We start from the raw sequence: 23122 nt of genomic DNA, 5'->3' as shown, positions 1-23122 counted from the left end.
TACCCGCCCCCTCCTCCGAGCAGCAGCACCAATCAGGACCGGGATAGTGACCCAGCTGACCTCATACAGGCGCACAGATTTCATCAACGTAATTGAGTCGCTACCTTACCGTCCGTCAGACTGATTTCACTACCTGTGCGAATCGCCGGCATTATTGCTAAATTTAGATTTTCATGTTAAAATATTTAAGCAATTTTAAATTTTAATAACCTTTTTATCATGACTGTTGAATCACAGTGTTTCCAAAGCAGCAACAACTAATTTACATGAACACAATCGGTCTTCTGCGTGCAAAGGGGTATTAAAAGTGTTCCTGAATGCTGTCTGTTCATTACTGGTTTCTATCTCTTTCTCTGAACCTCCCTCTCAGCTCCTTTATCAGAATGTCTCCTCTGCTGTCCTGTAATAGGAAACAGATCGTGTTGATCTAGGGGCTGTCTGGCAGAAGAAAACCCCCCATTCTGGCTTTCTGACAGAAAGCAGCAGCCGGGATGTATCTGTTTTCTCTCTGCCTGGCCTGGCCTGGCCTCCCCCGCTCGGGTCTGCACCAACAGGGCCCCCAGCGAAGGGTTCCCTGCGCACGCCGGCTCACTAGTCTGTGTGGACGAGGGCTCGGCAGCAGCCTTGTGTCCCCTGTCCACGTGAGGAGAGCCCCTCTCCTGCTCCCCCAGGCCAGGCCTGGGCAGAGGAGGTCTCAGGTCTGAGGAGGCTACCTGGCCCATCTTGATGGTGCAGATGCAGCTGGATAAGACCTGCAGGTCAGTCGGCTCCGAGCTGCCTGGCGCCAGCTCCCCCTGGAGCTTCAGTCAGATTCGGGGGAAGGAGGAGGGGGACATGGGATCATTCAAAGGGCTTCTGACTTGGGAGGAACACAGTGTTTGACCTCCCTGGAGTGCTTACGGGAACAGACATATTTATCCAGAATTCCAGGCAATTTGTTGTTTTTTTTATGGGGAAATTCCACAGAAAGTCCATGCTCCGTGGGGCCCAGGGAGGGGGGGGGGGCAGGCACATACAGGCAGTATAAAGCGTGCGGGCTGAGACTCAGAAAGGGAGGTGTGTCAGCAGGGAAGGACAGAGACCGTTCAGCGCTGCTCCCAGAGAAGCATCCAGCAGCTTCTCCTGGACACAGAAGAACCGGAGCTGAAGATGTTGTTGCTCTTGGTGTGCGGTGTCCTGCTTGCAGTTCAACACTCAGGTTCGTAACGTGGCTCTGTCGTGTAGTTTTCTCTTAACTCCCTGGGTCAGGTTGGACATTTCAATCTGAACTGTCTGTCTTGCTCCTGGACACACAGTGCCCCACCTTGCTCTGCTGGTCCCACAGGTCTTCTCCTCTTTCAGCTTGGCCTGGATTCCTCAGGTCAATAGCACAAGCTTTGAGTAGATAGTTTTTATTTCCTCTGTTTAAAATATTTATGGCTCAAATAAGGACATTTTTTTACATTAATTGCAAAGAGCAAGCAAGTATGTATGCGGAATTGTGAAAATTAATATTGTTGGTGTTAGGAGTTGTGCAGCATTGCTTGTGCTCCTGGACAGACAGGAGACATACAAGGATTCTTTCTTCTGACACAGGGACACAGGGCCTGTGATAGTGCTGTCAATGTTACTGAAACAATAGCAGCTGCTGCAGTAACGGGAGGACTCCGGACTGTAGGGTCTTGGGTTCGAATCCCAGCTGGGAAACTGGTGCTGAACCCTTGAGCGAGGTGAATTCTTCAGATCACTCCACTAAATGCTGTGGCATATAAATGTGTCTCGAGGTCATTAATGTAAAGGCAAATTTGTCCTTAGTTGACTGACAGCTGTCTGGGCCTGTGTTCAGTGTCTGACGGCTGTCTGGGCCCGTGCTCAGTGTCTGAGGAGGAGCTGGCCTGTGTGTTTCAGAAGCCACGCAGGTTGCGTGTTACAGCACGTTCAGTCAGGAGACGGGCAGCTGCTCTGGCCTCCTGGGGGACGGTGTGGATCAGGACGACTGCTGCCTCAACCCGCTCTACGGCTTCGACCGGGGCGACGGGAAGTGCAGGTCCTGCCGGTGAGCCCCTCTCTGGTCTAAACGTAAAGAGGAGGCCCTGCGCTCTGGGCGGCTCTGACCGGCTCCCCTTCCGCCCTCCTGCAGCCCAGCAGCCTGGAGCCCCTGGAGCCCCTGGTCCAAGTGCAGCGTGAGCTGCCTCGAGGGGGTGCGGCAGAGGCGCCGGCGCTGCGACGGCGTGGGGGAGTGCCCGGACCCGGAGGCGCAGGGCACCCTGCAGACAGCGCCCTGTGAGGAGCAGGCCTGCTGCCCAGGTACCCGCCCGGCTGCCGAGTGACTGGATGTGTCTCAACACGATGCTGCTGAATTCTCTGACTCTCTCCTTGATCTACAGGCTCAGGTCCTTCATCGCCATCTGTCCTGTGTGCATTCATTCAGAAGAGACTAAAGCGGCCAAAACATCTGTGTGTGTGTGTGTGTGATCTTGGGTTTGCATGTGCACAGTATGTGATAGTTTGTATTATTGTGCGTTTGACTGGATGTGTGTGTGAGTGTGTGACAGTCAGATTGCCCTTCTGACTCTGGGTAAGCTGGGCAGTATAACAGTGACAGTGACTGTGACTGAGCACAACACCAGCGCTTGCGTTAGGCCAGAGGGCCTTGGCTATGAATGCTGTGGAATATTATCTTCCTTCTTTTGTAGGAGAGTTAAAGAAATTTGTTGGCTTCAAAAAATTTCTCAGGGGAGCAATGATTTTAGTACAAAATGTAAATTATTTGGTGGACAATAGTTCGTTGACATTTGTAGATTAATTGTAAAAGAGGCTGGAGGAGTGAGAGAGGGCGCCTGGAGGCCTTCAGCTCCACCGTGAGTTCCTGCCTGGGACGTCCTGGCCTTGCAGGTGCCGCGTGAAAGAGCCCCACTGCCTGTGACCCGTGATAGTCAGCCCAGCCTCACCGTCACCGGCGTCGCGCGGGGTGTGGGAGACCTCCAGCACTCCTCCGACGGGCAGTGCTCGTCTTCCCGTCTGAAAGCCTGCATCCCTGACTCCCCTGTCCCCCCAGAGGCCGGGGGCTGGGCCGAATGGGCCCCATGGCAGCCGTGCTCGGTGACGTGCGAGAACGGGGTGAAGAAGAGACAGAGGAGCTGCTCTTCGCCGCCCCCTGCGTGCGGGGGCAGATGCGTCGGCCCGGACGACGAAACTGCTGCTTGCTTTACCCAGGTAGTTTGTCCAGGTACGTCCCCCTCCTCCAGCCCCTGGCTTTCTGTCTTGGGTCAGGGCTCAGCGAGCCAAGATTTCCAGTTTGCGCTCTGCAGTGGCCCTCTACCAGAACAGTGCTTGTGGGCTCCATTCGTTCAGCCAGAGCATCTGCAATACATCCTCCCCTGCATGCAAGAACCTTCTGTCCGTCTGGGCCGTGCTGCTGGCTCTCTGAAAGGTCTGATTGGCTCCTGTCTCTGTGTCTCTGTCTGTCCCAGTTCATGGAGGATGGTCTGCCTGGGGCTCCTGGTCAGGCTGTTCCAGCAACTGCCATGTCGAGGGCTCTGGAAGCTTCCCGCTGCGCAAGCGTGTTCGAACCTGCACCCAGCCGCCCCCCTCCCAGGACCCCCCAGGGCACCTCTGCGTGGGCCAGGCGGTGGACGAGCAGCAGTGCACCAGCCTGCCGTTTTGCCCCGGTGAGCAGCAGGGGCTCGGACACACAGGCGACACACTAGGACTAGGTCACGCGCCCCTTGGGAAAGCACTGCTGAAGAAGACACGCGATTCCTGTCAGAGATGACAGTGTACCTCTCTAGTCGGGGGCCGTCAGCAGGGGTTTGGTGAGTCTCAGTTGAGCAGCCTGAGGCGGGAGGGTTGTTCCCAGCACCAAGCCTGCAGTAAGAGCCTCTACCTCATCTACAGCTCCTCCACTGTGCTGTGCAGGCCTTCCTGATTGTGAAAGAAAGCCCACATGTCTCTTCAGTCAGGCTGGCAGGAGTCTGTGCAGATGCTGCTGACCCTCTCTCCTCTCCGCAGTGGACGGGAGCTGGGGTGCCTGGAGCCCCCCTGGCCCCTGTTCTGTAACCTGTGGCCTTGGACTGACGCGGATGAGCCGGCGGTGTGACAGTCCTGCCCCCAGGCACCAGGGCCGGCCCTGTGAGGGCAGTGACACCATCCAGTCCCTGTGCAACACCAGGACACACTGCCCAGGTGAGCAGGCACAGCAAACCACCTGCACAGTCACCACGCCTGTCCCTTCCTTTCTGTTAATCTGTCTGTCCCTCTCTCTCTGTTAATCTGTCTGTCTGCCTGTCCCCCTCTGTTAATCTGTCTGTCCCTCCCTCTCTGTTAAACTGTCTGTCTGCCTGTCCCTCTCTGTTAAACCGTCTGTCCCTCCCTCTCTGTTAAACCGTCTGTCTCCCTGTCCCTCTCTGTTAATCTGTCTGTCTTCCTCTCCCTCTGTGTTAATCTGTCTGTCTCCCCCTCTCTGCTCATCTCTTGTTTCCCTCACTCCCTGCTCCATACCACTCCAGTGGATGGCTTTTGGTCAGAGTGGGACCCCTGGGACAATTGCACCCGCTTTGGGCGTCCAAGCATCAATTGTAAGATCACTCCTGGGATTCAGAAACGGACCCGGACCTGCCTGTGGACTGACTTTGGTGGACAGCCCTGCCCCGGGGACTTCATCGAGACACGAAACTGCTTTGATGTTAGAAACTGCTTCTGTAAGCATTGTCTTCTTTCCTTCCTGTCCATCTGTGAGCAGAAGCCCCAGCTTTGTGAAGCTGGTCCCTCTACAAACAGCACAATGAAACCCCCCCTATTCGTTAGAACTGCGTTTGTACCTGTTTGTGCCATTAAAAGTAGAATTTGTGCTGCAAAAGTAGATATATGCTGAGATATAGCACCTTTTGGGGGGAGAGGGTGATGTCATTCAGCCTCCCTACAATAGTGCAGCAGAACCTAATAGGTCTCACATTCGTTTGGGTCCGTTTGTAATGGCTAGTTCCTGAGATACAGCACCTTATTGTTTGGGGTATGACATCAGCCCTCCTACAACAGCCCAGGTCAACCGAACCAGTCTCGTTTGTTTGTGCTTGTTTTTTATCAGTTTGTGCCTATCTTTATCTCTATCGATATATATCTCCTGCGCTGTCTCTGGGGGGCTGAGAGACGTCACACCCTTGAAAAAAGAAGGCGCTCTGTCCCTCTGTAACACAAACTATTTTAAACAGCACAAATGAAGCACTAAGGAAAAGGGTGTTTCATTGTTTGTGCGGTTTGTTACTGAGACATCAGTTATCTAAAGTTTGCTTCTCTCTCTGCCTGTGTGACTCTGTTTTTGTTTCTGTGTGTGTGTCTGTGAGCACATCTGCTTTCTGTGTTTTTGGAAAATTAATTCAATTCTTAAACCACACGTGAGTTTAAAATGCAGATACCTCCTGAGAAGCACAGAGCATGAGGCCGGCTGTGGCGGTGTGTTTCAGTGAGAGGTGCGCACAGCTGGTCGGAGTGGAGCACGTGGGGCCTGTGTGAGCCCAGCTGCGGAGCAGGCAGCCAGAAAACTCGGACCCGCAAGTGCCAGCCGGACTACTCCAGCTACCCGTGAGCAGGACACGTGTGTGTGTGTGTGTGTGTGTGTGTGTGTGTGTGTCTCCCCTGTACCCCACTGCCCCTCCTCCCCCGAGAGCCCCTCAGTGCTCAGTGTTCTCATCCTGCACAGGCAGCACTGCCAGTTGTTAGGGCCTGCAGTATCGCCACCAGGGTCAATGAATGCCAGTGACACAATCAACACAACATGATTTATAAAACATGAATAAATAAAACTTGAATTTGAGTTCCATTTGAATTCAATACTTATTCATTACAGGATTGCCAAAGCTCAACAACCGACACCAATTAACTGCAACAGATGATTAATCTGGGAAAGAAAAACAACTGTAGGGGCAGCTACAGTAAGTAACACAGGGTGTCAGCTCTCTCCATGTCTCCACTGTCTCATTCTCTACCTCACGCAGGAAGGAAGTGGGGTTAAAGAAGGAAGAGGTCTTTTTCTGGGGAACCCCTCGGATTCGCTGTGAAAAACTGGGTGATCAGACGGTGAAGGTGGAGCAGAAGGAGCCCTGTTATAACGTTCCAGATTGCGTGTAGCAGTGACCCCCAGGTACACCTCCACCCCCCGCCTCGGGCCGGTAGTGTGATGTTCTCTGTGTTCTCCTCATGAAGCTGCTACTACGCTCCTGGTTTGCAGTACTTCTGCCTGGCCAGTGGGGGGCTCCCTCACAGTGCCTTGAGCATGGCCAGTTTGGGTCTGTCTCATTTCTTGCTCCTTGAGTGCTGCCTGTCACCATGTAACACTAGGGGGCGGTATTCTTCTCCACAGGCAGATTACGCAATGATTTGACTGGATGTTTTTTTCTTCATTTCATTCCAGAAATGTTCTCTCGGCCTATGGAGGATTCTCTCAACCTCTGGAATACTGCATATTCTCCTTCAATATATCAGACATGTCTGGAAATATTAAGATCTTCAAACGGAGAGCCTGTGGATTAACGGAATGTACACATGTCTTTCCTTGCCTGCATCAAGGAAATAGTTTTGTTAATTGGAAAGAGAGCAAAAGTGATTTCACACCCACACAGGCCCTCTTATGGCCAGTGGCTCAAGACACGTCTCACCAGGGGCTGTGGGCAAAGACGCCAACAGAGACCAATTCATGTTTCACCATGAATTTAATGAACACCTAGTGCTAAATTAACATTCAATTTGCTTACAGGCACATCCACACAAATTTCAGTTTTCATGCAGGAGGTCTGCTGTGGAGAGAGGGAAGAGTCTGGTTGTCAAAATATCTGTAAATAAAATATACAAAAGCAACAGTACATAGCAGATGTATGTGATGAAATGTGTTGGAAACATCAATAAAAGCAAGTTAACACAAGTTCTTGGGAGAGCTCATTGGTGTTACACTGGCTTTACAGACAGTTTCACCTTGATTTGCACCACTGTAGCAGACCTGCACACAGTAAAATACATTCATGAGATATTTAGCAGGAGGTCAGCAGGTCAGCTTACTGCAACAGCAGACCCCTTGACCTGGCTGCAGGTCAGGGAGGACTTTCAAGCTAAACAGATCAGTGGGGGGGTGCGATGTTCATAAGTTTTTTCATGTTTTTGTGTTTGACAGTTAATACTGATAAGAAAGTTTCAAGCATTTACAAACAAGTCCACATGCGTGACACAGGGCTGCAGACTGGGAGCTCAGTCCATGCACGGGGCGCTGGACCGCGGATCCGGAGCTCAGTCCCAGCACAGGGAGCTCAGTCCCGCTGGACTCACTGCCCCATGGAGAATAGAGGTGGAAGCCATTGGCAGACCAGTTAGCTTGTGTAGAGTCTGAAGGCACTCCTGTGCTGCACCGCTGGTGTTGGGAAAAATGAATGAGCTGGTTTTTGTGAATTCTGGGAGCGTATCAAAGAGCACAGGTCTCGTGCACCTGATGGCCCATCATCACTGCCCTGTCAGCAGGAGTTGACCACACTGCCACGCACAGAGCAATTATTTCAGCAATAACCGCTTGTCCAGTTCAGAGTCACAGTGGCCCAGAGCCTATTCCAGGAAGCACAGAGCACAAGGCAGGATACACCTGGACAGTACCTGGGACAAAAGCTATGAAACAACTAAGCCATTCATTCTGAAATCCTTAAAATTTCATTTTAATAGCTACTAGATCATTATAAAGATGTGATTGTTCCCCTTTCTCTCTGACCAGTCTAGGTGGTGGAATGAGGTAGTACTCTTTCTCCTGAACCTGATTAGTTCACACCACACTGTAAAAAAATGCATCTTTCTGAAACTCCTGGGAGAGCAATGCAAGGAAGAGATCAGATTCCCATCACAGCTGGATCCAGCCCAGGCTTAACACAGAGAAAAGCTAAATTGGCCTTTTTTAGTTTAGTGAGCTCCACCTGTTTGTGTTAATGGCACACAGCTGGTTTAGGAGTATTGGAATTCCCATCAACACGGATATCCCTGTGCTCCAGACGTACCATAAGAAGCCCAGTGCATTTTAGAAGGAGGTCCAGTTTTCTTGCCCTGCTCATGGGACAACTGAAGCAGAAAGACCCAGGAGAATGCAGGTCTGCAGTTTTTTATTTTTAAAAAACTCTGTTTCTACTTCATTGGTTTTTTTGCAAGTTTTTAAGTCCAGAATATCATGTGCTGTCCGTGGCTCTCCAGAGATGAGTCCTGGAGATTTCCTGGTGAAATTCCCAGTGATCCTGGTGATAAATCCCAGCAGACGCCCATGGGAGTCCCATCACCCGCCAGGCGAGCTGCAGGGCCGAGGAAGTCTCCTGGGGATTGGCTGCTTCTACGTGTCCGTCATCTCCACGTCCCCACCCCCCTTGTCATCGCAGTCTAAGCTGAGGTCAGCGATGTCCTCCAGCGAGTTGTCTGGCACCGGGCCGGAGTCCTGCTGGTCTCGGAAGGACACGATGGCTTGGCGGATGCAGGACACCCACTGCTGCTTGTTGAAGGAGTCGTTGGCCTGCAGGCTGTGCGCTTGGCCCTTCGATCTGCCCTTGGAGCTGACGCGGAAGAAGTTCTTGGCTGAAAGAGAAACAGAGACAGGCAGCATCACAGCCGTGCAGCCGCTGGGCTCTCCGGTCCAGGACATTTTCAGAATCACGCAACATGGTTTAGAATTGTGCTTTTGCTATCTCTCTAGTTCAGCAAAATGTGTCAGATTTCCCTTTGGCAAAACCACAGCCCAGGACGGCCTGGGCAGTAATCGTCCTGTCTGTCCTTTAGAGCAGAAGAAGAAAAGCTTCCACCCAGATACCTCGGTTTTCTTTCATAAAAAGACTTTTCCACTTTACCAACTATCTAAGCTTAGAGCAAACATCACTGAAAATATGGAAATGTGAAACCTGACTTCAAACACAGTGCAACACAGCCCTGAGCTACCCCCGTTTCTCCACAGCCCTGAGCTACCCCGATTCTCCACAGCCCTGAGCTACCCCGATTCTCCACAGCCCTGGGCTACCCCGATTCTCCACAGCCCTGGGCTACCCCGATTCTCCACAGCCCTGCGCTACCCCGATTCTCCACAGCCCTGCGCTACCCCGATTCTCCACAGCCCTGCGCTACCCAAGATTCTCCACAGCCATGTGAGGGCAGAGCGAGAGGCGAGAGGAAGCTGGAAAGAGAGACAAGAGGGGAGAGAGAATAAAGGAGAGACAGAGAAGAAGGCCATAGAAACTGGGCGACACAGGACAGGCTGTGCTCCCACTGCCAGCGGGGAGACAGGTGCACTTCCTACTGCACTGCGACAACTACCCTGGGATTAGAGAAACACTCTTCCCCAACTTTACACTGCTAATCCCAGAATTCCCACATCTGCCAGAATGTGCAGAATAGGTCCCAATCCTACTGGGAGAGGGGGGGAGAAAACTCAGTTGAACTGGCCGCCCAGTGTGTGATCTCCTGTCGCAGGAACTGTGAGCCTGTCTTTCAATGATTGTGAAATTGAGTCTGTATCTATAATGTCAAATGTCTGTAGATTGTATATTAATGGTATTTGTTTTGCTTTGGCAACACTGATTTTAGTCATTGGTGAGAGAGGAGAGGAGAGACTCATTCAGCCCAGCAGCTGCAACACAGCCCTGGAGACCCCATTCCTCCACAGACGCCCCCAGAGTCTCTCGCAGACGCATCGGAGAGCCGGGGTGAGTGCGGCTGCGAGTTTCCGGTGGGCGGTGCAATGAGGACGGGGAAGCTCAGGGTTCGAGAGGCCCGGCCCTGCCGCTCTACCTCTCTCGTTTCCAGAGGCGAATGCCCCGCGGAAGGAGCCGCCCACTCCGGCCTCGCCGTCGGGCAGGTCCTCCAGCACCAGGTCTCCGACGGGGATGGGCTGCCGGTACACCTGGAACTGCAGCACGTCGCTGTGGGAGACGGGCCGGGTCACCACCAGCACCAGCTCGAACAGGAAGACGTGGAGCTTCTGTGGGACAGACAGGCGTCACGACACACCCCACTCTCAGCCCCCCACCCACTGCAGGGGCCAGAGGCTGAGGAGGAGGAAGGAGGAGAGGAGGAGAGGAGGAGAGGCACACTGGGACGAGACGAGAGCCTCAGCCCTGCGTGTCATAGGGAGCTACAGCAGTGACAATAAAGACCATGGGAGGCAAAAACAAAGCCCACCAGCTCAGGAAGACAGCGGCCCCAGCAGCGCGTGTGGGAGCCCTCCCCCAAGCTCGTGTGGTGGTTTTTCCTGTTGGATGTTCTCTGTGTTTCTAGGAGCAGCCTCTCACACCGCTGCATTAACCCAGAGTGGTCCTTCTGAGCCTGTCCTCTACTGAAGCCCAGAAACCCACTTCACCAGGTTCTAAGGTGGCCAGTGTGTTAAGTGTCAGGTTTTGAGAAGCCTGGTGTGTGACAGGTTCTGACAGACCCAGCGGGTCAGGTTCTGACCTGGCCCTTGTTGCTCTTGAGGTCCCCGTGGCAGTAGAGGTAGCGGGACAGCTGGATCTCGGGAACGCGCTGTGTGTCCTCCAGGTAGTAGAGGCCCCGGCGGTAGAACTGACATTCGGCCTCTCCAGTCTTACTGTTCACCTGAGACACCACACGCTGGATGAGCTCCATCTGAGACAGGAGATAGCGGAGAGAGGAGACAGAAGAGACAGAGGACAGAGGAGAGAGGGGAGAGGGGAGAGGAGACAGCAGACAGAGAGGGGGGCGAGGGGAGACGAGAGGAGAGACAGAGTGGAACGTAGGGAGAGGAGAGACAAAGGGGAGAGGAGAGGAGACAGCAGACAGAGAGGGGAGCGAGGGGAGACAGAGGAGAGAGGAGAGAGAAGAGATGGGAGAGAAGACAGCAGACAGAGAAGGGAGCATAGGGAGAGGAGTGAGGGAAGAGAGCAAATGGAGAGAGAATAATTTTGATGTTAATCGGATTTGTTTTGCAACACTGATTTTAGTCATTGGTCAAGCCAATAGAGCACCTTGAACTGAACTGAACAGAGAGAGAAGAATGGAGAGAGGAGAGGAGAGACTCATTCAGCCCGGCAGCTAAAACACCCCATTCCTCCACAGGCACCCCCTACAGAGCCACAAGAGAAACCGGCTTCAGCTGCTTGCTCTGATCACACACAGGGACAGGATGTGCCACAAACAGAATGAAATCACAAATAATCTCAGACCAAACGAGATATGGAATAGAATGTCAGAATACAAAACCTTCATCCTCACACCAGTTAAAAGGAAGATGCAGCAGATAAACCTCCTTGTGCTTTTGAAAGGTCTTGCTGCACTGCCGCTCTGCACCTGAGCCCCTGAAACAGTGAGGTCGCCCAGGCCTCTGCAGCACCCACAACCATGTCAGTGCATCACGGGGGCTCCGGACTCTGAGTTTGTGTGTGCAGGTGTACGTGTGTGCGTGTACATGTGCGTGCGCGTGCTCACGAGTGCATGTGTGTGTCCGTGTGCGTGCATATGTGCATGTGTATGTATGGATGTGCGCGCGCACGCGTGTGCGTGTGTGTGCGCGTGTGTCTGCATGCGTGTGTGTACACGTCTTCGCGCGTGTGTGTGTTTGCATGTGCGTGTGCCTCAGCAGGACTCACGGCCTCCTGCAGGTGCTGGTGGTCCGGGTGGTCGGGGGCCGTGCTCTTGAGGATCTCCCGCAGCAGCAGGGGGTACTTGACCAGCCGGCTGCGGGGCAGGTCCAGGAAGTTCCAGAGGTCCAGCCGGCGGCTGAAGGAGGACTCCTGACACAGGCGCAGGAACTCGTCCACCTTCCTGTCCTGCTTCTTGTGGTCCAGCAGGGCCTTGGCCGCCACCTGGTTGCAGCAGTAGGTGATGTAGGCCTCGAGGCAGGGGAACTGCGGCGAGAGGGGCGGCCCGGTCAGACACAAGTACTGTGAACACATGCAGGTTCAGTCTGTGTGTGTGCTGTTCTGTGTCTGTGTGTGTTGTTCTGTGTCTGTGCGTGTGTGTTGTTCTGTGTGTGTGTGTTGTTCTGTGTGTGTGTGTGCGATTCTGTGTCTGTGTGCTCTTCTGTGTCTGTGTGTGTGCTCTTCTGTGTCTGTGTGTGTGCTGTTCTGTGTCTGCGTGTGTGCTGTTCTGTGTCTGTGTGTGTGCTGTTCTGTGTCTGCGTGTGTGCTGTTCTGTGTCTGCGTGTGTGTGTGTGTGCGTGCGTGTGTGTGTGTGTGTGTGGTGCAGAAAGGAAATAGTCTCCCTTTTATCTGCTCACCCAGTTCATCAGAGTGGGTCCCACTTCCGCAACACAATTCTTTGTCCCTCGCAGGTTCTCTAACTGGTTCAGCAGATCTGCAGGTGAAGTGGTGAGAAGACCCCATTACTGGTGCCAGCAAACACAGCCCTTCAGCGGGGTCGTGTATCTGGGCTAGACCACGTTTCAGCTTTCAGTTGTTAAGATACACAGGTGAAACAAATTCTGATGCTTCAGAGGTAGTCACCAGCGAGCACAAGCTGTTTGTGAAACTATAGGCCCTCCGGGGCTGAGGCACAGCACCCCTGCAGCTGAACAGCTCCATACCTTCGTGCAGAGGGATGAGGGAGTCCAGCGTCCCGAAGATCTGTCCCAGCTCGCTCTCGGTCATGATGTCCAGCTTGAGCATGGGCTCATAGTACGCCTGTGGGGAGCAGAAGAGCTGTGAGACGGGGGGGCTGGAACTTTCTGCAGGAATAAGATGGAAGCATGTCCATCTGCTGTAGAGAAGTCATTGCACTCTCGCACTGCAGCAGTACTTGTATTTGACACATAGAGTGGTGGGACTGTGGAACAGCCTAACCAGCCATGTTGTTAAAGCCGATACCCTGGCTTCTGATACCCTAAGATCTTTGAACCGATTATCTACTAACAATTGGGTCGATTGGGCTAGCTGGGCCGAATGGCTGCTCTAACCTTTCTCATGTTCTTATTCTTTATGAAGAGACTTAATAAGTACAGCATGGAGCTGCATTCAAAACAACCCAGAGCTGACGTATATGGCTAATCAGTTACAGGTGACATGCAGGAGTGGTGTGGTGTAATGTTCTGTGCCTGTGGTGTAATGTAGAAGGAAACTCTGAAGAGCCCAGCTGTAATGGCCCCTTGTAGACCTCAAACTGCAACGCGGTTCATTCCTAATTCATGCTGTGTCAACCACTGGCAGAGAATTAGGTGATAAAAAAAATCAAACATCTAAGACCACCATATTTCCAATACCAAAAGCACCTAACCTTTGAACCTAACAAATTTAATAAACATGTTGGCAACAGTGTTTAACAGTGGGCAGACACATACTCTTCCTTCTCACACACCAGCTCACCTGATGTCCTTCACATTAGGAGCCAGGAAGCTCAATTCAGCTGGGAATTCTTTCCTGAAATGACTCTTAATGGCCCTTTTGGCAAACACTCAGATAGTGGCTCCTTTATTGCTTAATCCCGTGAGTTTCCCTGTTGTGGAAGAGCTCGGCAATCCTGGTGGTTCGGGAGTGAATGAGGTCTTCCAGTGGAACAGCACAGCTGGGGATGCTGTAGAGCGTCTATTGACTAGCAGACTATTATAATTGTTTCTCGCACAGCCTTGGAGTTATAGCTAGTTAATACACTCCAGAGTATAAACACTGAGAATCATACTATCAACCTCCAGTCTAAGGTACTGCCAGAGCAGTGTCAACTGTAAAGATCTTTCAATATTAAGAATGATGTAGAAACCCAAAACTGCAGTGCAATGTTGTCTTCCACAGTAATAGTCCATAACTGGCCAATGGCTGATGTCCAGATTCTCACTCGCCCTGCAGGTCAGCCTCTCTGGCCATGCTGGCCGGTCACTGTGTTACACTAACTGACCAGTAGCTCAGGAGCCCCTCAGCGACACAGACTGGTGGCAGACAGCAGGCAGAGCCTTGTGATGTGACAGGTGGAGGTGAAAGTTTGCAGCAGATTCACAAACCTTCTTTGCCAAATTGAGGTCTTCAATGAGCTGCTTCTCTCCTTGTGTCAGTTCAAATATTACCTGCAAAACATCGAAAAGTGTGGACATTTCTTAGTCTGAGAAAGTGTCTGGAAGAGAGGACTGTTCATCACTTTCTTAGTAAAACTTCCCCAGTGATTTCACTCGCTTGGTCTCTTTAAATGACTGCTAACTCTGAAACCACAGGAAGGACAACCAAGCTGTAAACAGAGAACTGCGATCAGTCAGGAGAAAACTGCTAATCAGGAGAGCTCAGGCTTGACTCGGCAGCACTGCAGGGTGACAGGGTACTGCAGACAGGCTGCTGTTGCTCGTCACAGGGTGGTCTGGAGTCTACTGCTGGGTGTCTCAGTGGGGGCTGCACACTGGTGATGACGCAGGGAAGTCTGCTTTAACTTTAAAGCGCTGTGAGTGGAGTGTCTGAAAATCATGGAAAAATTAAGAATCACTTTTACTCTGCTGTCTCTCCTCTTGTACCCCAGTGCAATTAAATCACCTGGTGGTACTGTGCCTGTTCTCCTTCCTGTCCCTGCTCCGGCCTGGGATTCACACGGATCACCTGTCTGTTCTGTCAGCCCGCTCTCCTGTGCCAGGGTTGTGAACTTAGGCGCCGAGCAGGCGGAGCGAGGCCGAGCGAGGAAGAGACGCACCTCCTGCCGTTTGATCTCCTTGGCGGGGAGCTCCTCGGAGATGCTCTCCACCGTCTCGCTCCACAGCTGGCTGTTGCGGCGCCTGGGCAGCGAGGCGGCCTTCTGCCGGTGGCGCAGGGGGGCGGGGGGCAGCGGTCGGGCCTCCGTCTTGAAGCTGATCGACCGCTGGGGCAGAGAGGACAGACACAGTAACGGCTCTGATAGGAACAGAGTCCAGCCGAGTCGACAACAGGCCTCCGCAGAGGCAGCACCAGCGGAGAAGAGGCAGAGGTGTCGTAGTGCTCAGGGCTGGCGGCTCCCCGGCACCCGATGGACCTCTCTGGACAGCAGCCGTGCCCAGGGACAGGAGAGTGCCCGCTCATAAAATCCCAAGCCATAAGTCTGACGTCTACTACATGTCAGGTTATTGACACAATAACTGGAACTGTCAGAGGAGCACCTGTTTGGAAATAAAGTCCTAGATGATAGCCAGCATGGGTTTCGAAATGATAGGACTTGCTAAAAGAAATAACTGGATAAGATCCCAAATACCGAGCGACTTAAAACGGGCTGGATTGTCCAAACAGCCTCCTCTCGTCTGTAACGGCTCCTGCGACTCAGCAGAGAGATCCCCTGCTGCTCCAGGAGTCGTACTCACCTGGATGGACTGGCCGATGCGTTTGAGCGAGGTGGACTTGACTGGACCCATGAAGCTGGCCAGACCAGCCCCCTTGGACACAGGCTTGACCCTCTTGTTACTGGGCTCCTGGAAGACCAACAGAGAGCAAGAGGCGGGATCAGACAGCTCTCTCACTGCAGGAAGGGGTTTCTTCCCCTCAGCTGTCTGCCTTTCATGGGATCTTTAGCTCATATGATCTGAATATTTTTCTCCTTTGAATGAACTGTCTCTTGTAGACACATTCAACTGCTTCCACACAATATCGTGAATCAAAAGTTAATTTGTGTGCACATTACAAGTTGTACTAAAAGATTTCTAAGCTGCTCTAGGGAGCTGTCTCCCAGGGGGGGACAGACAGATACTCACCTCCCCGTCTTTGACTGGCCCAGCGTTAGCAGCAACATCGTCCACATCCTGGGAAAGAAGAGTCAGAACGTCAGTCTGTCACCTTGACTCCCTGTAAGCTGGAGCTGCTGGTCTGGGCTCTTCCCAAAGTAAACACCGGACTCCAGACTGGGAGAGACTGACGTCAGCTCCAGAGTTGCTTAAAACAGTTTAAATCACAGAACGTTACTTTGGTTTCATAATTACAGCCACTTTCTCTTCTTTTTGAAGAATACATTGACTTGTATTGTATCTGTTTCTTTCCCTGGGGAGAGCTGAGGAGCACGCACAGGCCAGCCGTGCAGACAGCAGAGCTCAGTGTCCTAACCCGCTCACAGCCAGGAGGAGACGCAGCTCTCCTGCACGGTCTGAGCCGGGAACTCAACCTGCTGAGACTCTCAGGAGCCCCTGGCTGGGCTGGAGGCAGTGGAAGTCACAGTGCTCGCTGCTGAGGGCCGATTGTTCATTTCTAATTAGACCAGACGAAACGATTTGAACCCCTTGCTCCTCCTGTCATTGACAGCCAGGGTCGGTGAAGAGCTGCCCCCCTAGTGTGTTGATGGGTGAGGTGGAGACTGTGTGGAGGCTACGCAGTGCTTTGCTTTAGAGGACAGAACAGTCCATTTAAAACAAAGCAAAAAGCACCACAGGAGAAGGCAGTCAGCCAGCCAGAGGCACTGAAGTCCAAGACTTCGCCTGTGGCTCCTGGAGGCACTAAATTCCTTCTACAGGCAGCACATCCGGTCAGCTCAGCACTTGATCACCAAATCACAGACAGCTTCTGGCTGACCAAGAGGGCCAGACTGACCAGCTCCGTGTATGAACTCTTTTCTTCACTTAATTAAGCCTCTTGGTTCGAGAGACTTGAGCAACATGGCAGCTGTGCTCACTTTCACTGCTCACTGATCCGTATTACCATGCAGGTTGCTGGACTGCACAAGATAAAACAAAGAAACTTTCCTTATCACCTTGTGTGATTTCCACTCTGTTCATAACACTGTGCATTCTTCTACATTTGTGTTCATTTTAAGTACTTCAGGGCTGGGAGATGAGCCTGTGAATTCTGCTCAGAGTCAGAAAGAGTCAGAGCTGTCATAACTGTAGCTGAATTTCACATCCTGCTGTGCACAGAGCTCAGCCTTTTGCATAAGACAGTGTGTTTGTGTGTAGGGAGGGGGCAGGGCGAAACACTGAACTTAAAAGGGGTTTTGCAACACAGTATAAAGCCAGTCCTGCCTGTTTAGAGTACGGAGTCGTGTCAGGGCTGTGTGTCTCAGAGCCGGGGGTCAGTGAGGGACAGGGCTGTGTGTCTCGGAGCCGGGGGGTCAGTGAGGGACAGGGCTGTGTGTCTCGGAGCCGGGGGGGCAGTGAGGGACAGGGCTGTGTGTCTCGGAGCCGGGGGGTCAGTGAGGGACAGGGCTGTGTGTCTCGGAGCCGGGGGGGCAGTGAGGGACAGGGCTGTGTGTCTCGGAGCCGGGGGGTCAGTGAGGGACAGGGCTGTGTGTCTCGGAGCCGGGGGTCAGTGAGGGACAGGGCTGTGTGTCTCGGAGCCGGGGGGGCAGTGAGGGACAGGGCTGTGTGTCTCGGAGCCGGGGGTCATGTCAGTGATGACGCCACACTAATTCTCAGTCAAATCCTACCATGACAGAGCTATAGCTTTAAACACAGGCCAAGCCCTGTTTTGTATATTTCCATTGAGAACTGGAGGGAGTAACTTTGAGACCCTAAATTACACAATGTGCCTACAGATCAGTCCCGGGCTGCGAGGGGAGCAGGGGTGCAGGACTGTACCCAGGGCTCTGCTGAGTATGTTGGCATTGTGTGAGATTTCAGTAAGCTTCCCCCGCCTCGCTCTGCTGCCTTCCTGTGCTGCCCACCTGATCTTTCAGACCATATTTAGCTCCGCCATCTCCGCGGGCTGGGCCTGACTGCTCTGCTGGGAGTGTGGTTTGCTGTTTCCGCTGAGGCAGCAGAGCAGAGCAGAGCACAACTCTCACAGAGACACAACTTCCAGAAGACACACACAGCTCTTAAACGTCAGACCTTCCTTATGGAGGAAGCTGAAGCTCATATAGTGCTACGTGTCCTGCTGCAGGTCTTTGATATCTGGGCAAATGTGTCCTCGGGCTCGCAGCTCAATAGCCCTGTTCCAGTCAGAGCTGCAAACCCACAGGACCGGGAAGAAGGTGGGAGAAGGACGGAAAAGAGGATGACACAGGCGTCAGTGCAGCTCGTCAGCCGTGTATGAGGTGCCCCACAGCCCCACAGCTATGCAGCCCGGAAGTGAAGCTGATAAGACGTGGGTGTGTTTGCATGTTCAAGTGCATCTCGCATAGAGAGCTGCTCTGCTTCAAACAGACTCAAGAGCCAGAGGAGAGGGAAATGGCAGAGTGTGAGGAAAGGTCCTAGTGGGGTAAGAGCACTGCAAGACACCTGTTCGCTTCCCCACAGCACAGTCTGAACAACAGGAAATAGAGCAGAGCACCTGTGGAACGTGATAAAATCACAAGATGTGCAGATAAAGAGCTCAGTGAATAGAGATTCTAACAGCTCAGGAGTTCAAACTGCTGGGTTTTTCCCAGCCGTTTCCTCTGCCAACTTCACCAACCTTAACAGGGATATTTCTGTTTCCATTCTTAGGACTTTTAACCCGTGAATCTTGCAGGTCTAGGACACTATCCCAGAATGACTTTGTTTACAGTTCAGGAGAGTGTGGGGTGAACAGACAGCAAGCTGGTGATACACCAGTCCGGTCCACCTGCTTTCCCCTCGGGTGCTGAGTCCCACTGAACTTCTGGACCTGTCTTTGGGTCTGTTGGCTTCAGCTTATTCCCCAGTATTGATGGTCTGCTGTATTGTAGCAACAATGGCTTAGTGGCCTGAGTCTGATACTGACACTGATCTTCTGTTTTATCTGGACAGTGTTGGACAGCTACTGGAAATTGTGATCTTGGTGTTGGCTAATAGCTTCATGTCAGCAGGTCTCTGATGCCAAACCAGAGCTAGAACAGTGCTGGCTGCACAGAGCTTGTCTGTCGCCAGGTCCCATGAAGAAACGACTGTCACATTCCGCTGTCGTGTCTGCAGCACCGGAGAGCTGTGACCCTGTGTGTGTCCACTGCAGGGACTCTGTCTCATGTTCCTGTGGGGTATCAGGCGGCTATCGTGCACTGGTCAGGCCTTCTGCTTTGTCAAAGTCTTGCGGCACCATGTCTTTATAGTGATGCTAGTTAATCAGATCATGCGCTCAACCTGGCCTTTTCACTCGGAGATGAAAGGTGCTATATGAAAGAGCTGGGTTACAAGCACATGAAGGGTTAAGGAAGAAGCAGAGAGCTCAGATGCAGTGAGAACAGAAGACACTGGGATCCTCCAGAAGCACAGCTGAAAATCCCAGATAGAATTTGCCCTTTAAAATGCCTTTGCTGGCTCATTCTACTGTGATTTACACAGTGCTCAACCCAGAGATGTGTCTCCTGCGTTTCTGTGTCTGGGCTTTGGGGTAGGGTGTTTAAAAAGTGCTAGGGGGACAGCAGGACAGCCACTTAGATGCTGAAAGACGTCACCTTGTCTTCAAGGACTCTTGTGACAGCCTCTGTCTCACTGACTGTCCCCTGCTTCCGTTTCTTCTGCAAATACAAAACAACATCTATAAACCTCCTTCCTCCAGAGGCTTGGCTGGCAGAGAGTCCTATACCGAAGCAGATAAACTCTCATGACATCGCAGCTGGTAAACAGATGATTCAAGACCCTCTCCAAGCTGTGAATGTACTGTACCCAGTGGATTATCATCTTTTTGAACCTATTAAACTGAGGGCTTAGAGCAGACCTGGTCAGTCTCTGGTTTGAGACTTAGTTACCAGTCCATGTCACTGTAGTGAATTCCCTGAGCCCATCTGGGAAACGGCCTGACAGGACATTCCTGAGCCAAGAACAATAGACACCTGAAGTTCATGGAAATGATCCCCAGTTTGGAAAAAGCACCTGATTACTGTCCAGCCACTCGAAACTGCAGGGTACTGCCCTGCATGTCCCATGAGGCCGCAGTGCCCTGCGCAGGCCTGGAGCCACTGCATCCTTCCTGTCCTGGCGTCTCTCAGGGTGCTACATGGGGTTCCTGGGACCCTCTCTCAGGGACTGGCTGAGGGCAGCCCACACCTGCGCGCGGGACATTCATGTCCTGTGCTTGGCTACAGCCTGGCTGGGCTATGAGCTCTTCCTATAGGTGGGGGGTGACCCTGGTCATGACCCGGGGGAACAACATTCAATCCACTGATGTCAGATCTCTGCATGTGGCAGCCGACAGCTTAACCCACCAACCCTCCCCTGGACCAGCCTGACCGTCTTTTCTGAGGAACTGCTCAGAAGATGCTTGTGCTCAACCCAAGCCCAACTGTTTTCACTGGGCATTTTAAAAAGTAAACGTGGGAGGACTCTTAAAGTTCTGATCTGTGCCTTAGAAGGAAATGTCAAAGAGAAGCTCATACAAAATGTTTTCAAGAACATAAGATTCCTAATTAAGAGTCCAGAGGGACTAGAAGAGCCTAGAGCCCTGTGACTGGGCTGTCAGTTTAATCCTAATGGAATCTCTGGGGTTTCTTTCTGTATTGGTGATCAGAACATTTACAGCTACATTCATACTAATCAAGTTACACAGCACTAGCACAGTAGTAGAGTAATGTGAAAATCTGTTATTCTCATTAAGGCAGATCAAGCTTAGGATTTAACATTCAAGTTAGCAAATAAATGCTGTATCACACCAGTAACAGGTCTTACCCCAGAAATGTCAGAAATGGTTCCACACGTGAACAGCCTTTCCCTTTGAACTGGAGACCTAGAGCAGAAAAAAGCCCTGTTATTCCAGTCCTCTCCACACTCAAAGCAGCAGAATCACCCGGGACAACAACAGCACACATTTACTGGACTCAGAGCTGGCTCGGGGGTGTGCTCCTGCAATGGCAGCACAACACCAGCACTCTCTCAGACACACTGTCTCACAGCGAGACGGTTTCAGCTCAAGGCCAGAACACAGAGAGCCAAGACCACACAGCACAGCTCACCGTTTGAAGAGGAGAGTGGCGGCACTGTAGCTGATATTATCAACACAGGAAACTGGTACATTGTGATACAAAGCGCTCTGCAGACTCTTTAATCATGCTGGCAAGGGAAGACTTTGTGTAGTTCAAGATATTGTGACATAGTTTTGTTTGCTTCACTCCTCATGGATGCTGAATGCAGAGAAATGCAATGTTACAGTGTCGGGGCATCTACACCCCCTGGAGCTGTGGCAGCCACCTTTGGGGTTTCCTGCTCTTTTAGAAGGTTTCAAACCACCCTGTATGCTTCTCAGAGAGGAGAAGGGATGCTTGACTGTCAGCAGTAACAATCGCTGATGATATTTAATAAGGGAGTAAGGAAGGGTAATGCAGAGAACAGTCCTGTTTAAGTATTAAACAGCATTTGTCAAAGATCCTCTCACAGGCAGGTCTGTGTCTGTCAGTCATATTCATGATAATCTGAGAGGGACTCTGAAGTTCCACTTTCACTGTGCAAATCGTCTCAGTTCTAAGAGGTGTGGATTCTAAAGCTTGCAGGGCTGATCGAGGGCCAATGCACGTTTCTATACTGTTAAACTCTGCCTGTGGTCACCAGCTGTCAGAGTTTCACAACAAAGCCTCAGTGAGAGGAGTGAGCTCTGAATTCCTCCAATCCGCCATGAAAGATGCCCGTGAAGAATTCAGTGCCAGTTCACCCATTCACACCGATACACTCCCTCTGGGGAGGTCTGCGCCCCTGGCATCCGCACCTTGAGTCATTGACAAGCACAGCAGCCTCCTCAGGAAGAAACCGAGCACGTCCGGTCTTAGTCTCTTGAACATGAGTCTTCCGTCTCCTCCTTCTCGGCCCAGCTCAGTGTGAAGGTGGCGGGACAGACTTCTGGGATCTCCCTCAAGGGACAGGGCAGCAATGGCGCCTGTGGCTGCCGAGCTGGCAGGGAGCAAGGAGGCACTGGCCCATCTCTCCAGCGCCTGCCAGCTCAGAGCTGCAGAGTAGCCCAGATCAGTATGGTAGGAGGAGAACTTGTGGGCTGAATTCTGCGGGTTGGTTTGGATTTCTGTGTGACACACACAGGCCAGGAAGTCACTGGCCGCCAGTCAGTCCGAATTCTGTTCAGGTTCTCTTGAAAGGACTTGGCCAGCAGGGCTGGGAAAGACCCACGGAGCCGGCGGGGGACGGATCAGACTCACCAGGAAGACGGCGACTCCGCTTCGCTCTCCTCTCTCTCCATCATCTCTCCCTTGCTCACCGCATCCCGAGCACCATTGCTATGGCAACCGGCCTCCCAAAAGGCTGCAAACAGCGCGACCCCTCCCAAGCTGACCGTTGCCAAAACAGCCCCTCTCGGCCTCCCAGTTCAGGACTCCGGCGGGGAGAGGGTGGCCAGCAAGTCAAACCCTGACACAGCGGCTCGGCTTCTCGTCACCTTTAACTACCTCCCTCCCTCTCTCACGGGCCGACCACATCCTCTGCAAGCAGCTCTCCAGGCTGCGAGGAGCCTCAAGTGGCTTCCTGTTCTCGTCGACTCGGAGCAGAAGACAAAAACAAGGCGACTGTCTGTGTGTCGCGTGAGCTGGCCGGGACACAAACTGCTTCACCTAGATGTTTCCACCACCTGCAGGGCTCTCGGTGCTGTAATTAATAATTTGTAATTAATGATTAGATGCCAGGGTGCCTGAGAGTGTCTCTCCTGGCAGTTGTCTGGTGGCGTGACTCCAACCACGCCAGGTGTGGTGCCACCCCAGCAGCGGGCACAGCCTGGATCGCTTTATCCTTCAGGATTGATCCAGTGTGAAACGGATGCAGCTGCATTAAGTCACAGCAACAGATGGTCAACGAGTGGTTGTTAATTGAGCTTGCAAACAGATCTGCACGCAGACGGGGAGGACTGCGCTGCAGTGCAACTTCATGCCAGCAGCCCCTTCAGAGGGCTTCCGGGAGACAGCAGCCCCACCTGCTGGAGAAACAGAGCTGTGGCACCAGACCATGTGTCCTCCAGCACCTTGCCAGAGCAGTGCGAGTCCAGGACTAGTGGCCAGGATTTTCTGCTACAGCAGAAAGTCAGGTAGAACTCCCTGGCACTACTGAACGCCCAGGCCAGAGTCTACGAAGAGAGGCCTCACAGCTACATATCGATTACCAATTAATGTTGAGGCAGCGATTCTCATGCTCACACATGCTCATTCAAAGCTATGCTGTCCAGAACTGTTTTGTGTGAAAGAAAAAACACGAGCTCTGATGGGCTCAATGACCTGCTATCCTCCTAAAGGTCTACAATAATCTAGTCTTTTGGCCCCACCTTCACAGACCAGAATTAATAGGTGGCAAAGGACTGCACAGGCCAACACTCGGGGACAGAAGGCAAGGCTGGAATGTGGGACATGGCAGATCTCACACACTACTGATATGGAAAATCTCGGCACAGGAACTCTT

The 23122-nt window shown here is 52.3% G+C and overlaps 2 protein-coding genes across 4 annotated transcripts; one reads left to right on the top strand and one right to left on the bottom strand.

Annotated features, from left to right (window-relative positions):
- The first annotated feature begins 1040 nt into the window (after positions 1 to 1040).
- Positions 1041 to 6895, top strand: LOC102685295 (properdin). The gene is made up of 10 exons (XM_015368548.2): positions 1041 to 1198; positions 1888 to 2035; positions 2120 to 2286; positions 3038 to 3208; positions 3453 to 3650; positions 3991 to 4164; positions 4488 to 4679; positions 5442 to 5559; positions 5973 to 6118; positions 6389 to 6895. The coding sequence occupies exons 1-9, from the start codon at positions 1150 to 1152 to the stop codon at positions 6103 to 6105; spliced, it is 1350 nt and encodes a 449-aa protein (XP_015224034.2). The 5' UTR covers positions 1041 to 1149; the 3' UTR covers positions 6106 to 6118; positions 6389 to 6895.
- On the bottom strand, positions 6668 to 22207 carry arhgef3l (Rho guanine nucleotide exchange factor (GEF) 3, like). Of its 3 annotated transcripts, none has more exons than XM_015368334.2 (13): positions 21880 to 22206; positions 20408 to 20465; positions 19198 to 19260; positions 15614 to 15661; positions 15227 to 15334; positions 14590 to 14754; positions 13919 to 13981; positions 12515 to 12611; positions 12209 to 12285; positions 11580 to 11873; positions 10429 to 10599; positions 9769 to 9958; positions 6668 to 8565 (listed from the first exon to the last, which is right to left on the bottom strand). In XM_015368334.2, exons 1-13 carry the CDS (start codon positions 21921 to 21923, stop codon positions 8327 to 8329), a joined length of 1617 nt encoding a protein of 538 aa, XP_015223820.2. In that variant the 5' UTR covers positions 21924 to 22206; the 3' UTR covers positions 6668 to 8326. The 3 variants fall into 3 exon arrangements, with proteins under 3 accessions (XP_015223820.2, XP_015223872.2, XP_015223931.2); XM_015368386.2 differs by having other exon boundaries at positions 11580 to 11837; positions 21880 to 22203; XM_015368445.2 differs by lacking the exon at positions 19198 to 19260 and having other exon boundaries at positions 21880 to 22207.
- Between the last annotated feature and the right edge of the window lie 915 nt (positions 22208 to 23122).

This window comes from Lepisosteus oculatus, chromosome 2 (assembly GCF_040954835.1).
Source record: "Lepisosteus oculatus isolate fLepOcu1 chromosome 2, fLepOcu1.hap2, whole genome shotgun sequence".
NCBI lineage: Eukaryota > Metazoa > Chordata > Actinopteri > Semionotiformes > Lepisosteidae > Lepisosteus > Lepisosteus oculatus.
This window is presented reverse-complemented; position numbering and strand designations above follow the sequence as displayed.

Coding starts and splice junctions, on each gene's coding strand:
- arhgef3l (XM_015368334.2), bottom strand. CDS start 21,923: ATGATGGAGAGAGAGGAGAGCGAAGCGGAGTCGCCGTCTTCCTG. Junction 15,662..19,197: donor CAAGAGTCCTTGAAGACAAG/GTGACGTCTTTC, acceptor CTTCTTTCCCAG/GATGTGGACGATGTTGCTGC. Junction 8,566..9,768: donor CGCCTCTGGAAACGAGAGAG/GTAGAGCGGCAG, acceptor TTTCTCTTTCAG/CCAAGAACTTCTTCCGCGTC.
- LOC102685295 (XM_015368548.2), top strand. CDS start 1,150: ATGTTGTTGCTCTTGGTGTGCGGTGTCCTGCTTGCAGTTCAACACTCA. Junction 1,199..1,887: donor GCTTGCAGTTCAACACTCAG/GTTCGTAACGTG, acceptor TGTGTGTTTCAG/AAGCCACGCAGGTTGCGTGT. Junction 2,287..3,037: donor GGAGCAGGCCTGCTGCCCAG/GTACCCGCCCGG, acceptor CTGTCCCCCCAG/AGGCCGGGGGCTGGGCCGAA.